This window comes from Zonotrichia leucophrys, chromosome 3 (genome assembly GCF_028769735.1).
Source record: "Zonotrichia leucophrys gambelii isolate GWCS_2022_RI chromosome 3, RI_Zleu_2.0, whole genome shotgun sequence".
Taxonomy (NCBI): Eukaryota; Metazoa; Chordata; class Aves; order Passeriformes; family Passerellidae; genus Zonotrichia; species Zonotrichia leucophrys.
The window spans coordinates 18619869-18636508 of record NC_088172.1 but is presented as its reverse complement, the minus strand read 5'-3'; the positions used below and the strand labels follow the sequence as shown (position 1 = coordinate 18636508).

The following is a 16640-nucleotide window of genomic DNA, read 5'->3' as shown; positions in this document are numbered from 1 at the left end:
ATGCCAAGGCCAATGAACTGGCCTATACCCTGTCTTCTCTTTCCCCAATAAAATTTTCACATACACTGCCTTACTTTTTATTAAGCTAGTATATAGTTCAATTCAAATTATGTTTCCAGGGTTTAAAAAATTCAGATGTGATCAGCTGTGGATTCTGTTCAATCTTTTCCCTAATCCCAGTGTTCTACATGATATACCTTCATCACTAACCTTGTTCCTCCATTTCTCACATACTAACACCTATATTTAATCTCATCTTAACTACTTGCATTAAAAGTAAGCCCTAAAGCCACATACAGTTCCTTTCCAGATGCTGCTGTTGAATTATTTCCCTATGGCTTTCACCTAACATTCCAGCAATGTCCTCTGGCGCTTCAGTCCACACATCTCATCCATTCAGAGCCTTTAAACTTCTTTTTCCAAGAAACTCATAAACTAGCACCTTTATTCCCATACAAAACAGCTAACATCTGTGAACAAAAAAAACTCATTCAAACAAAGAAGAAATGTCTTCCCAGCAGAGTTTTTTCACCAGTGCACCTTTTAGCAGTTTCCGCATGTAATAAATCTGGGTTTTTGTCACAAGAGCTGCTGAGAATGACTCTCATAAGAATATTTAATCCAAATAAATTCCAATGCAATGCCACAATTGGAGTAACTTTCATTCATTTACACCAAACTGTAAAATAAATCTCCATTTAACAAAGGAATTATCTAAAAATAATATTGGCTATAACAACATTCCAACAGTAAATATCATTTCCTTCTTATCACCTGCAGCATCTTTCCCATCTCTTGCAATATTAGAACTTTGTCCCAAATGTTAATCAAAATCTTCACCACTGACATGATACCTAACCCAGTTAAGTTATAAAAGTTAGTGAAAAAAAAGCCATGAGCTGATTACTTCTAACTGTAATAAACTAAGTTTGAAAGGCAACCCTTAAAACTGCCCATGGAAATATTTTTCTGAAATGTAAACCATGCATTTAGCAGTTTTTCTCTGAAGTGACTGATTAAAAGATCAGATAATAAAATATGTGTCTGATTAATAATACCTTATATAATAAAATTCTTATTATTCAATGTATATTATGTCCCTATCAACATATTACAAAATAGAAAAAATCCTTCATCTCTACTGCGCTGCTTAATTTTAAAGTGTGTGCACCACTGTGACATTTCTACCCCAAAAGGGCTATATAAGTGTACATTAATACAGCAGTAATATTTCCCTTTTGCTGAAAAGCAAAAATGCTGGATTTGTTTTACAGGTACTTAGCACAGTATGAAAGTCTGATTTTGATCATGCTCTTATCTTAGAAATTTCTGATCAATCAAGAAATCAATCAAGAAAGCAACTTCTCTCAGAATTCCAATGAGTTTTCCCAAGTGACAGAAAATAGATGGATTAGACAGACAGAGAGAACCTTTTCCTACAAATTTCTATATAATTTTTATTCCCACATGTAAATTTATTATTTTTCTGTTCAGCATTTTCTGAGGATCAATTAATTGATGAGCCTTTCTGAGTGCATAGTACCTCATAACACTGTATGTCAAGGTCCACATCAGCAATATCATGTGCACAGCAAACTTTTAAGGTGGCACATTTTGCCCAGCAAGTTCACAATAACGCACAACATCACCTTGTTCATACTTAATCTATCTTTTAAAATACACATTTTGGGGAAAAGAAGGATGCTACAGAAAATATTATACCTTTGTTATATGAATGAGAGAGCTAAACAATAGAAGATAATTCAACACAGCCTGAAGTACTAAATAACTACTTTTCTGAAGCTCTCCACAGTTTCTTTAAACTTAACTTCTTTCACATTTGACACATTAAAGATTCTCAATAGCCTTCAGTTCCTAAAATTTCAGAGAACCATAACCTTGTTTAAACACCTCAAATATCTATGCAGTGAAAGAAGTAAGGATGACAAGAACTCAGCTTTATCTCTGGACTATACCTATACTGCAACAGTTTCTTACTGCATGCTATTCACCTATAAACTGAAATTCAAACACACACTTCCATAAACATGTGAATCTTTCAACACAGGTGCTGCAAGAGTTGAAGCTACCTTTTTCCTCAGAAGCACCAAAAAATAGTCCTATCATTAAAATGTAAAGAAAACAAGTAACTTCATCCTAGGTACCCAGCATTCCACCCTGAAACATTCCAGGTACTCAGCATTCCTTCTAAGTGGAAAAAAAAAAAACCTAAAAGAGATTGTAGAGATAACAGTTAATTAGTTTATTAGTCACCATATCAGAAAGCTAAAAACCAGAAAATTTTATTAATTAGGAGCAGTAAATGTTCTGCTTTATGAAACTTGTATATCTGACCAGCTGGTACAGTAAACTTCTAAGGTGAGATTTCCTTACAAAAACTAAAAAACAGAAGTACCACAAATTGTAAATAAGAGTCTTATTAAAAGATATTCTCATTTATTTCAGTAGGAATTAAATTGGGATCTGAGTGATCTTTGGCAGTTTACTTATCTTCACTCCCAGCCAAAGTAATGAGAAAACACTTATTTCAAAATGCATGAATTTTAAAAAAATTACGACATGTTGGGTGTCTTAAATCAATCCTCCTCCCTGAGCTGGCATGAGAGGAAAGGAACATCACTGTGCCCATATTTAGGCTCTGAAGGAGATGGAGGTGGGAAAAGTCATAAATGGGATCTCAGCAAAAAGCAGATATGGGGTCTGAATAAAAACTTGATGTGCATTTTTTTAGTTCCCAGATTTGCAAAGCAAATCCTTTACAATATTTCTACCTTTATTATAAAATTTTAAATTCACTTAATAATCTCGGTATAGCATAGATGTCTATGAACTAAAAAGCTCCTGTTATCTATCCAGTATAACCAGGCCAATGGTATAAAAAACCTGAAAGTCAGTGACTCAGTTTAGGTCAAACCTACACTTTATCAGCTTCTGAACTTCTAACATCCTGTTTGGCACCCCTAACAAACCAACTAATCAGGTTTTCGGCCTCTCTCTCTTCAATGTTCTTGAGAGCTTACTCTGCAGCACATAAAATACCTGACTGAAAAAGCTGGCATGAGTCTAGTGACTTGCTTTTCTGAAGGGGAAACTCCACTTCAAAGAATATCTTAGAAAGAGCTCAGCATTGCACTCCAGTTCAATTCAGTGGGAGGGTGTTTTATTTACTACCTTCGGTGTCAGCATGTATCATATGTCATTCATCATTTCCAAATTCAACAAGAAAAAACAGCATTGCTGATACAAACTTAATAGATTGCTATAATTTATATTATAATCTCTTCCACTTTATTATTCTATTAATTTTATTATATATATTTAATAATTATATTTATACAATATATATAAATATATTTTTTCTATTTAATAACTTTGTATGCTTTAAATCTTATGAAGACTAAGAAAATAAATGTTCCTTGAAATCTGCAACAAAGCAAACAAAAAAGTCACATTCTTCAGACATTCTTGTAATGTATTCAATGAGAAAAAATTCCTTTAATGAGTCTGTATTGACAATGCCTCTGCATATAGAAGAGTACAGAATGGCTGGAAAAATGTTGGACTGGAAACCAGGAACTTCAGTGATCATTCTTAGTGATCAATTATTCGGTCTTAGGTTATATGAAAGACAACAAAAGGTCAGGATGAAAACACAGAATGAGGTAAAAATGGTGGACAAAGGGAAGGGGAAAAAAAGACCTTTGTCCAGTGAAATTAACATACTTTATCTATAAAGATTTCATTAAGTATCTTTAAATAATGCCATCCATAGAAAGAGTTAAGAAACAAAAACTGTAAGATAAAGTCCAGGAAAACTACCTTGTTTTTTCTCTGCTCACATGCAATTTTCATCAGATTAAAAAAAAAAAAGGGGGGGAATAAACAATGATGTATGATAATTGTCACAGTAAATTAATAAACTTGCAATATTGTTGTCAGCAGTTTTTTATAGTACTTCTTAGCTTGATAAATTAAATTAAAAAATGAAAATAGCCTAAATAGTTATTTGATGAGACCCTGCAAATGTTAATTTATTCCTGGAATATATAATTACATGGAGATAAAAATAACATGAAATACAGTATGTTTCAAATCAGTTGCTCTGAGTTGTACCTAAAAGATTCAAACAAAAGAGATCTGCTGTGTCCTCCCAGGCTGCACAATACCATATGCTTCATTTTTTATGCTGTAATTTGAATCAAGAATCAAACATAAATGAATAAGACACATATAATTGTCACATGGGCTGTGGGTTTTGTTGTTATTCTTGAGTTACTTTAAAAATAAATTTGAGAGGTTTCTAGCATCTGTTTAAAACATGACAATCTATTACAAAATCTAAACTAGCACATTAAAACTGAAAAAGTAAGACACTTGTGTGCATCTCTAGATCCAAGAGTGTCATGCAGTGAGGAGATGAGGGAATCTTAGTCTGTGAATATTCAGTCTGGATATTTAGGCACATAGCACATAAATCATTGGCATCAAGGCTCTGAAACTGAAGTTAGCTGTCTAAATCAGAGGATCCAAGTTTTTGCTCATTATTTTATGCATTTAGCACCTGGCATTTCTGTTCCTCCCCAGTTAAAAAATTTTCCAATGGTAATATCCCGAACAACTGTTAATGATTGTGGATATTGCATTCCATATGACAGCCTAAGTCTGTGACAGAAACCCTACAACATAACCTTGCACACATCAGCATTATTTAGACAGATTACACTTCCTAGAGTCACAGCTACATCCAGAAAAATAAGAGACTAGTGTCTTATTTTTGTCTTATTTTTTGCTTGATTTGTTTTAAGTGTAGGTAGCTCTCACCAAACCATGACTCCTAATATACTCTTATTTTACTATACCCCTTAGTACACCTAGCTAGTACTACATAAATGCAATGGTTTAACAAAAAAATGCTTATAATTTAGCCACTACCCCCCTGCAGAGTAGAATTCCCCAGTTTAAAGTGGCAGATGAATGCTCAACTAAAGTTGACACTGACCTTAACAAAGTATTAAGCCATGCAGTGTAATTAAGAAAACTGGACATAGATTGTCTCTTTCAAAACATTAAATATCTATCCTCTATTCCTTACTATATAATCATTAAAAATTCTTAAAAACCAAATAATTTTCACTACTATGGACATCACATCATATAATCCTTTTAGTAAACCCAAATCATATCCTTCTTACTGTGATTAAAAAGCTCCTAAAGAATTCCACCAATGCGTAATTTGTTTTTAAATTTCTACTTTATACTTATTATATGGACTGAGTATAAGTGTGTGTTTGTGGGTAGCAACATCTTCCTTTATTTTAAACAGCTAACTCCTCTTCTTCCCACCCTCCCCACACATCCTCCAGGTCTTAACACTAGGTATCAAGCAAACTCAAGCACTTTACATTTTACCTCCCCTTTCCCAATCATTGTTCCCAAATCATGCTCCAATTCCAGTGGTGCAAGACCTAACTTACCCCAGCTGGAATTCAATTTCTTGGACATGACTAACCAAAATGGAACAGATAAAGTTTCTTTGCAATGGCATCAAAATCTTCCTGTTTCACTGGAAATATCTGATCTACTCTATCTGAGGACCAGGACCTAACTTGATTTTTTTTAACAACTATATTGGCAGCTCATAGTCATCCTATGATTTGTGAGGATTCCAAGGTATTGGAATCTTCAATTCTTCTAACAATAAAGTCAAAGTTTCTAGTTTGGGTTATAGGTCTCAAAGCACCTAATCATTCTGTATCCTTGAATTTCATCCCAGTCTTTAATACTTTAGCCATCCAGCTCTTCCCTGCTGTGTCCTCAGCACATTCCTAATGCATCAAAATTCCATTCTAGCCTGCACAAAAATACAGCATTAAGTCTGTAGGATAAGACCAATCAATGTCAATTACTCTCAGACCATCTCTTCTCCAGCAAGAAGGCTGCTGCTAAACCAGAGGACACCAGCAGCAGATAAACACCTTCCCTGCTGCTCAGCCTGAGCACTTCACAAAGCAAACCACAAAGGACATTACACACTCTGGGAAAATCCTGTGAGTCACCATCAGCAATTACCTTGACTCTGCAGAAATCTCCCCAATACTGCAATATCTGTGGCCACCTCTTTTCTCCATAGATGCCAGCACATTTTACAGTTCTGACATAAACCCATGTCTTTAAAAAATCTTGTGTACTATAGCTCTTCTTTAGTAAAAACAAACCAAACCTTTAATATTAAGTTAATCAGACCTGGTAATAAAAACCATATACATTGGGGTAATGCAATGAAAATGAACCTGAACTGTATTCCTTGTATGAAGCATTATGGAAGCATTCTGAAGCAAACAGTTAAGAAATTAAGAATATGGAGAAAGATGAACACACAGGAATGCAACAGGAATATGGTGTCTCATTGACCAGTCAGGTGTTCAGTAATTTTTTGATGTAACATAGACTAGTCTAAATAAGACTGAAATAGGTATTAGTAACTTCTACAAATATGTAGTAGAAAATTCTATTGACTGTCTATTTAGCCACCTAGACAAATTACCTATTACTTTTCATCTCTCATTTTTAACAACTTTACTACTCAAGTAAGTCTATCTTTTAAAGTCAAATATTTTTCTAAAAATACCACAAAAATGGTTGGCTAAATGAAACAGAAAAAAGAAGGGAAAACAAAGAATAATATATTCTACTACTCACTTTAGAACCCATTATTTCAACTCCAGTAAAGCTTCAAGTGGTTGAACCTGGACAGGACTAGAAATTAGTCAGCGCAGTATATAACCAAATTATTATGTATTTGGGGTGTTCAGACAAAATAGAATGATTTTATTTTTACAAGAGCCCTGGCAGCAACATTTACATTTTACTTGGTGGTTAAAGAAAAATCCTGAGGAACTCCTGAAAATATTTCAGCCAGTAAATAAACTCTATATTTTTATCAGCCATGAAAGCGTTATTTCTGGGAAATTGTTCTTGTACCTAAACCCTCTTTCCTATTTTATTCCTTAGTGTACTCTCATAAATATCATTGCAGTGCTGCTGCCATAACTATCTTGCATATGCTGATCATAAAAAAAAAAAAAAAGACCAACAAACCTTTTACAACCATTACTTGAGCCAGTATAGTTATACATCATGTAACCAGGAACACTTTTTTTCTTGACCAGGATTGGTATGGAACGCACTCCTACATAAGGAAAACCTTTGTGGGTTGTTTAAGAGTCCATGTGAGAAGTATGGAAATTTGAACAGATTCATGTAAAATCACAGCAAGGTAATGCAGAAGGAAATGTGAAAAAACATGAACAATGACCACCTCTGGATTTAATTAGTTTGTGTGCAGCTCACACCCACATCAATGTGCACAGGGAAGATGCTTGCTGTATATTCTCATGTTTGCTGTTTACTGATGGCATCCTTCTGTATCCTTGGACGAAGAAAAATGGCGATGAAAACAAAAGAAGAGCACTGCAAAAATTAAGTAAAATGATCCATTACAACAAGGAAAATTTTTTTTAATCTACTATTTTCTGAGAAGATGTTAATGATTGTTCTTGACTGCAAACCCACTCTGTTGCAAAAGACTTTTGAAATGCTTCATCTGATAGGGGGAGAGAGACTGACACAATCAAGTGGCATATCACTTTTGAAAAAAATGTTCAGATATTTTGAAAGGAAATGATGCACCAAAATGTAGCAAGGGCATGTGAGCATTACAGTGCTTTGCTTCAGGCCTAGTACGTAAAAGTCCATTAATCCTATTTTCTTTCTTTACCATTAAAAAAAAATCCACTAAAAAAAAAATAGATTTTTTTTTGCCCGATTTAATTCTGGATAGACACTATGGAAGGTGTACGGAGCTTACCTATACAAAGCCCTATGCTCACAAAAATGTTGCTTTGGGTATTCCATATATGCATTTTTTGAGATATGAGGCTCAGAGCATCTGAAGCAAAATTAAAATGCTGCCAGTTTTTGTATCAATCAGAACATTTTTCATCTTCTCTCCACCTCTGAAGTCACATTGCTACATAGGAATTAAATTTCACTTCCAAAGAGTGGAGAAAAATGGGAGATGATCCCACCACCTATCTGAAAACAGAAAATGCAACAAACACGAGCTGCTCTTAAAAAAAAAGAAAATTAAAAATGCATTTAAGTACAGTTTAAGCTACTTTGTTCTAGGCTTGGCTTATGTTTTTAAAGGTTTAAAGCATTGACTGATTACTGGAGCTGGACTGGATGACTGTTCAGAGAGGATATGCTGCTAACTTTGCCTCCCTTCTTTCCCATGTTCAGGACAGTCACGGCCTACGCTGTTGATTTCGCAGCCTGCCCGGGCACCTCAGGTAACCTTCACTCCCTGCAGCCACTGCCCACACCTGCTCGCAGCTCACAGAGCGCAGGGTGAGCAGCCACCGTCACTCACCCCTCCGTGACTGCCCCCGGCTCTGCCTCCGCACCCCTACGGCTGCAGGGACTCCTCCCTCGGCAGCAAACGCGTGGGAGCAATACGAGTGCGTGCAGCAAGGGCAGCCCCCGCCCAAATGCGTCTCACCCTGCCATTTTATCATTTTCACACGGTGAATAATCACGCGTGGCGAGGACCACTGCTGAGTGGGTTTGCCACTGCATCACCACGGCCCCAGCGCCACCCACCTGTGTTTGCACTGCCCGAACACACTGTGACACCGGCCGTGTGCCGAACACTGACCAGACACACCCCAGCGGTGCTGGGCGGGGGGTAAGGGCCTCCCCCTTCCTCGCTGCTCCGGGCAGGACTGGAGAGAGGAGAGAGAGCCGGGCGCTGCGGGCGGGCCGGGGCAGAGTAGGCAGGGGCAGCAGCGGCGCGGGGGACGCGCCTGAGGGGCGAGGGGGCGGCGAGGGGGCGGCGAGGGGGCGGCGAGGGGGCGGCGAGGGGGCGGCGAGGGGGCGGCGAGGGGGCGGCGAGGGGGCGGCGAGGGGGCGGCGAGGGGGCGGTGGCGCCCTGTCCTCCCCCTGCTGGCGCCCGCGCCCCGTCGGGCCGGCCCCGTCCCATCCCTTGACCCGCGCCGGGCGGTACCTGCGCAGGGTGCGCGGCCGTGGTCGGCTCCGCGATCCACAGCTGCTCCTTGAGGAGGTGCTGGTAGCTGAGGCAGTGCTTCAGCGCGGACGGCACCGTGCCCATGGCTCGCCCGGCTGCCGCCGCCGCCGCAGGGTGGGCGCAGCCTCCGGTCCGCGCGCGAGCAGCCCCACGATTGGCGGAGCGCGAGCGCCGCCGCGTCCCCTCCCGCGCGGCTGCGGCGGCCGCCGCCTCAAAGCCGCCGGCCCTGGGGCTCGCCCGGTGCCTCTCCTCGCACTCTGCCCCCGTCGCCCTCCGCGCCCCTCGCCTCCTGCCCCTTCTCGCCTCCTGCCCCCCTCGCCTTCCCGGCTGAGCAGCCGCGGCTGTGGGTGGCCGCGCTCGCTGCGGGCTGGGCCGGCGCCGCAGCAGGCTGCAATCGGGGCTGCGTGCGGGAGAAACCGCTGAGGAGAGAGAGCCGAGAGGGCCGAGCGTGGGGACGGCCAGCCGTGCAGCCCCACACGCTCCCGGCGGGACACCGGGCCCAGCCTGACCTGGCAAGGCTTTAGGCAGCAGAGGGGAAAGAGAGGAGCAAGGAGAAGGGACAGGGCTGCTTCCAGACGTGTCCTGTTCGGCATCCCTGGGCTGTGCTAACGATGTAAGATAAATCAGGTCGTGCTCGCTCGGGCGTCCAGGTGACGTGAGGCTTCGTGTGCACGCTGGCATTTCTGCTTTCCATTTAGATAGCAAAAACTTAGAGCTTTGCAAATGTACTTTTCAGGTTTCAACAGCTCTCTCCGCAGCAGCAAGTTATATTTTGTCTGCTCCCTTACATTCATTGTGTCAGCCAACTTGCCAAACTCCTCCCAAGCAAAAATTGTTTCTGGATCATTCATTTTCTGGGGTATCAGGGATGTTTTGTTAAATTTATTAGCCTTTCCCTCAATCATTTTCTGCAAAAGATTATCAGGTTTACCACCAAGTCTCTGTTTCAGTTATTCACGGATAGATATGATGCTGTCAAAGCCCCATCTTTCTTTTGCAGTTTTGCATTTCATCCTTGTTGTTCTGTGCATCTAAAAATTGTATTTTCATAGCCATTGTAAACCAAAACTGGATGCTGATTGATTGGCTGGGAAGCTTTTGTTCTTCAAGGATAATCATGGCTTTTCAGAAATAAGATATTTAAAATCCAGTGTAAAAGTTTAAAAATATTACTGGTAGTCATCTCTGCAATTTCAAATCTGGCCACTGAAAAGTGCCAGGAAGTTTTTTTACTGACAACTATCTGATGCAGTTAGTATATTTTCTGCTTTTTTCCAGTAAAATATTTGTGAATGCAACATTCTTTTATTTTCACAGTTCAAAATTCCAATAAGCTTTCCTTAAATGCTGTCTCTAGGTATTTGCTTTGGTCTTGTTACCTATAGTTAGGGATAAAATATAGAGAAACTGGCAAAAAAATCATGCCTTTCTTTTTTGTCTCACAGTGAGAGAACGTTTATCAATGATGAGGTGTATGTGAAGGGAAAGGCACTTTATTAAGATCAATAATTTCATTTTCACTTTTCTGTACATTTCAAAGCCAGCTGGAAAAAGGTTAACAGCAATCACAAGAAAGTTAGGACTATGTCTATGAATGAAGTGTACCTCTCCTACCTACCTCACCTGTTCTCGAGTTGCTTCAATTTCAAAGTCAAATTTCTTATGGCCTTTAGTCATCTTTCTTACAAATACCTCTGACATTAGCTGCATTGTAATGCTCTGCAGGCAGCTTATATATCAAAGTGCTATTTTCTGCACATTATATCCTTCTAATGGTATTGTTTTTATGTCTGTTACTGTTTTGTTTTTGTAGGGCTTAAAACCTCGGTGGCCTCTTCCAGCCTACATCCAGTATGGATGTTTACTACCACAAACCTGCTTCAAGCACCACCACATATTCTGAAAAAGAATATCTTTACCTGAATTTACGGTGTTGTTGGGCAGAGAAGGAAAATACAACAGATACATTCTGAAGTAATCCCAAATTGAGTTCTCTTGCAACAGTTTCTCATTGTTTCTTTTCTGTTCTACCTCTTATTCTCCTTGCAATCAGAATTTGTTTTTCACCCTTGCCAATTTTGCGCTGAATTTTTCAACTGGTCCTTCTAAATGCAAGGAGTTGTTTCAAAAACAAGGGACACATAAATAAAACACATTCATGTGAAATTTGCATGTTTCTTGGGAGAAGGGTGTGATAATCTTTCTATGGGAAAAGGCCCTGTGTGTTAAAACCTCTAGGGCTAAACCGGATTGTTACTGCTAAACAAGAGTTGCATTGGACAGCACAGAGCAAAAGAAGCTCCAAGAGGATTGTGTTTTAGGCGCACACAATCATCTTGATACTCTTCTTTCCTTGCCGAGGCTACAAAACTTACTCCACCCCACTTTATGAGTTAACATGAAGGCAGATACGCTTGTCCTGTGATAGTACCAGTATACTTACTAACGTAAGATTTGCAGGGTGAGGTAAAGAATAATGGCCACTTCTGGCAAATCTTTCTGTAACATCATGTGGGCCTCTCATGCTCTGGACTTTTATGTGCCCTGTGCTGTTCCTTATTTTAATTCTGTGTATCTTTTGTTCAACAACGGCATTTTGGAACAACTTCAGTTTGCCAGAACACATGGAAGGGCTCAGATGTGTTTAGTGCTGTATCAGGATAGTGAGTAGAAATTGTGCACAACTGGCTTTTGGCTTTCCATTTGTCTCTTAAAACTGTTTATCATTCTGATACTCCTCTGAATTTATCATTGTCATTGGCTCACGCTGCATTCTGGTCAAAGGTTTTAAAACATTTATTAAAAGGAATGCTTTTGACTAAAATAAATAATCTCACAAAGAAATCATGCCACCAAGCCAACCAGATGGGGAAAACAGGCGTATTTGTGTAATATGCAGAGTAACTCCAAACACTACCACAAGAGATGTTTCTGTACTCCTTATTGTTGCCATGCAGTTACACAGGTAGTTGGCAGTCCGATCATTAGGAGTGGAAACATAAAGCTGTTGGATTTCCTGCAGTGTGACACAAAACCTTGGCCAAGAAAGGCATGGTAAAAATAGATTGATCATTTATAAGCATCTGAAAGAAAATAAGAAAGTTGTTTAAAGAGTGATTTGATGACAGCAAGAAGGACAGAATCAGAAGCAAGGGAGCTATTCATACTGATGATAATCATAAGTGCCAAACTGGCATGCAGCCAAAGTGCCTACTAGGCAGGGATCAAAGACACATATGGTGAGTCTCAAACAACAAGTAAGCCATAGAATTCTGGCAAGCATTGCAGGAATAATATGCTCCAGCCCTGACAAAGATGAGGGCTAAAAAAAAACAACAATGGGGCTACCAATACTGGATCATACCTCAGGGAAAGCAAAGCTTTCATCATTTCAGTTTTATTGGAGAAAAATGTAGATAACTTCTCACATATGGTAGGTCTGGTTGATCTAAATTGATGGGACGTGTAACACAATGTTAAAAAATATCCTTTACAGTTGTGGCAGTAAATCAGTATTCCATTAGCTGCAGCATCATTCAGAGACGGCATTCTTCAGAGAGTTAGTAATAGATTTACTTTGCCAAAATAAAACTATAGCCCAGGTGATAGACACCTGGCATTTGAAACAGACACAATCAAGAAGAAAGTCCAAGTTAATGTCTTGCCAGATGTTGGAGCTTGTTCTTTTCTATTCTTTCAGTAATTTGGTCAGATGGCAGGGTTTATGACAACTAGATCACAATGTAAAACAAGCAAACACAAAAAGGGACACATTTTAGCTTTATTCTCATGCTACTATGCAGCATCAAAAAGGAAAATAAGGAAATTCTTTTAGAGTTTAGACCTGGTTTCATAGTTATACACCCATACACAGAGTCATTAAAATGGGGATATGTCATAAGCTGTGTTATTTTACATTTGTAAAGGGTGCTGACTTTCACACTGGCAGGAATGGTACTTGGCAGCCCTTGGGTCTATGGGTGGTCTCCAAGGTACCAGCCCTGCATAGCTACCTAAAATTGTTATGAGGCATATCAAGGACAGCAGAGAATTGCAGCAGAAAGTGCTTATTTATGGATAACATTTTCCATTTGAGACATTTTCATAACTGACAAAAATGCTGCTGAGCCAAATGTGTCCCTTGTCTGACTCCATCATTTAGAACTGTGATTTCTTTGTCTCAGCGACCTGACCTACCACTCGACAGTAACAGGAGAAACTATGAGCCAATTCCTGAATGGATTTTCAAGGTGCTATTCTAATATTTAAGAATATATTTCCTTTTCAGAGCAAGTGTTTTGCCTACTGTTATACAGACTTTGTTTCCATCTCTTTTTTTCGCATCATGTACTTAGTATCTCCATCTCCACCTAGTCTTCTCTGCCAATAAATGCTGATGTGATTTTTATAGGGATTATAAGGTGCAATATGCAGTGACCTCTGATTTCCTTCCTCTCTTTATGTTATTAAGAGACAAAAAAACAGTACTGATTTTCAGTGAAGCTGGTTTTCTTGTTTTTCAAAAAAGTGACCCTTTTACATCATGTAGGATAAACTATAAATTACTCTTAGGAAATGTTTATTGGATAAAGAAATGCTGGAACAGCTTTTATGCTATGTCCATTGCTTCTCAAATAGAGAGTTTTTATCAGAGTTTAGTCAAAACAGGAAAAAATAATCACCTGAAAATTGTACCTGCAGTGCATTCTGGGAGTGGTGCTTTCCAAACAGGAAAAAAAAAAAAGAGTTAAAGACCTGAACCTTTTCTGTTCTCTTAGGGAGCAATTCTTCTGATTTGTTTTAGATATATATTTTAGTATCAAATGAACTATCTTCTACAAACCATATGCAACTTCCCTATTTCAAACTTGTCCATCAATTGAAAATTAATTAGGCATTATCCAGTAAAGCACAAATGTATATGGATGGTACAAACCCAAAAGCTAAATGTACATGTTTTTTTAAATTTTAATACTCTAATTACTAAGCTAACATGCAAAACATATTTTGTGAGCATACCAGGAAAAAGTGTTTGAGGGTTTTTTGAGGCATTTGCCATAAAACTGAACTTTTAAAATTACTTGTAATATGTCCCAAATTACTATGCCTTGTCATTAAATTGTTCCAGAGCAATAGCAACAGTTTAAATTATAGTATAGTGACAAGTCTGACCCTAGAATTTTTCTATTTCTTCTGTCACCAACATTACGAAGGACAAAAAAAAACCCCAAAAAACAGCCAAGGTAGAAGTTTTCTGGTGCAGTATAAACTTGCTTAATTTAACAACTAAAAAGTAAAAAAGGCAGAGTTATTACTTAAGAGAAAAAGGAAAGTTTGTGTTTGCACATAAAGGATGTGCTTGCCAAGATAGTTTGCTTATGTTTGATATAGCAGTTTTGTGTTTTTCAACTTGCTTCATATAATTTTGCCTAAACATTGTGCAATTAAAATGTATATCCACAGTAACTAAAAGCAGTTTTTAAATTATCAACACAAAAAAACTTTTGGACAAAATAGCACTAAATAATGAAAAATAAATTGGAATAGTGTGTAGTGTAGGGTAAAAACAGATATCACATGTGCCATAATGCAAAGTAATCTGAGATCATCAAGTAGATGTGTGCATCATTTTTTCTCCATTTCTGTTTGTATTTAACTTCAGAGTCAGATTGAAGTTTTCAGCTGAGTCCTATGATCTAAAATCCTCTTTAGTAGTATGCATAAGTAGGACAAAGAATTGTATTTTTTGGCTTCAATAGTAAAGATTGAACCAGGCAAATGAATACTGTAACTCTAGAGGAAAGACTGACATAGGAATTACTGGAATGATATTGACATTCAGGGATTTCCTTTTTAGCAGAATGGTAGCAACAGCACCATAAAGTAAAAAAAAAAAAAAACTTGGAAAAAGTCAGATTTTTTACATCTTGTTTTGCTATCTTCATCACTAATGCAAGATTTAGTGACATAAAAATTGACGTGCACTATTTCATTTTGCATTTACAACAAAAAGCACATTCTTGAACCCACATTTCTAACAAAAATCTATCTGTAAACTTTATCTGGGCAGAAAAACCTACAATACCTTTAAATTAAAATGCTACTGTCATATTGTGAAGCAGAATACATCTTACTTTTGTTATGTTTAGGACTCACAGTGTTGCTTAAGCAATATTCTGTGAAACAGAACAGTGTTCTTTTCACAACCAGAATGCCATTTGCAGCATCAACCATTCCTTAGTAGCCTTAATTATTTCTTTCTCCAATTTAAAATACAATTCACCTCCAAAGCAGATGTTTGTATACCAGGATGAGAAGAGATTTGTTTCACATACTACATCTGGGAGTTTTAAGGTCTATGTGTCAGCTCATAGAATTATCAGAGAATCATAAAGTTGCTTAGGTTTGGAAAGAATTTTAGAATCATTGAGTTCAGCCATTAACCCAACACGGCCAAGTCTGTCTCTAAAACAATATCTCTAAGCATCACAATCACTTGACAGCACAAGAACTAGGATTTTCTTAGGAAAATTCATAATTTTCTCATCTTTCTGATTGCAACAAATGACTTTTAGAAGCGTTTGTGTGGTCCTAGTACAAAAGGGTGCTAGTTTTAGCTGGGATGGAGTTAATTGTTTTCATCACAGCTTGTATGGTGCTGTGTTTTGGAATTGTGATGTAAACAGTGTTGATAAGACACCCATGTTTTATTATTTTATTCCTGATCATTGTCAAATCCTTCTCTGTTTCTCTCAGTGGTAGACTGGGGGAGAGCAAGAGGTCGGGACACAGCTGGGACAGCCAACCACAAAATGATCAACATACTAATAAAAGCTGAGGAAGGAAGAAACAGGGTGACATTCAGGTTTACAGCGTTTGTCTTCCTGAGGAACAGCTGTATGTGATGGAGCCTTGCTTTGCTGCAAATGGAAGAACACCTGCCTTCCAAGGGGAAGTGCTGAGTTGATTCCTTATTTTGCCTTGCATACATGCACAGCTTGGCTTTACCTATTAAACTGTCTTTATCTGAACTCGCAAGTTTTCTCACCTCTGTATTTTTGTTTCTCTCCCCCATCCCACTGTGGGGAAGTCAGTGAGTGTGGGGCTGAACTGCGTACCAGGGTTAACTCACAACAAACAGATCCAATCTGCATGAGACTGCAAAGGAAAAAAATAGACATGGATAGCAGTAGTCAAACCTCCTACTTTAGGCACCCTAATTAGGCAATGCCTAATTTAATTTATAGTCTTAGAGAGATTTAAGCTCCCTGAGCTGCATTTTTTGCTGGAGTAAATGGAGGGATCTAGGTGTCCACATCACCCTCAGGGAAGCATTTGCTCCAGTTTAGGTACAGACTTGCTTTTCCAGTGTGGTAAAGGAAACTTTGGTGTTTTCTAGGCAGGGCAGCACGTGCACATGTTGAAAAGGTAATCACTGAATTTTGGCAAGTAGGAAACATCAAGCACAGAGGAATAGCTACAAAGTTCCTGGCTGAGATTGAGAAGCCTTCAGAGTATTGGACCTACGCTTCCC

The 16640-nt window shown here is 38.6% G+C and overlaps 1 protein-coding gene and 1 long non-coding RNA gene across 5 annotated transcripts in view; one reads left to right on the top strand and one right to left on the bottom strand.

Moving 5' to 3' along the window:
- HMGCLL1 (3-hydroxy-3-methylglutaryl-CoA lyase like 1) overlaps positions 1-9389 on the bottom strand; it is a 75331-nt gene extending 65942 nt beyond the window's left edge. The window contains exon 1 of one of the 4 annotated variants that reach the window (XM_064707560.1): positions 9086-9389. In XM_064707560.1, coding sequence (XP_064563630.1) covers positions 9086-9190 — 105 coding nt within the window. In that variant the 5' untranslated portion in view covers positions 9191-9389. Of the gene's footprint in view, positions 1-7888; positions 8024-8452; positions 8472-8682; positions 8808-9085 lie in introns of those variants that run through there. The other 3 variants (XM_064707566.1, XM_064707567.1, XM_064707564.1) reach the window with 3 other exon arrangements.
- LOC135445304 (uncharacterized) lies at positions 9352-16045 on the top strand. Its single transcript, XR_010439510.1, has 3 exons — positions 9352-9719; positions 10920-11080; positions 15863-16045. It is a non-coding gene; the product is annotated as an uncharacterized LOC135445304 (long non-coding RNA).
- Positions 16046-16640: the final 595 nt, after the last annotated feature.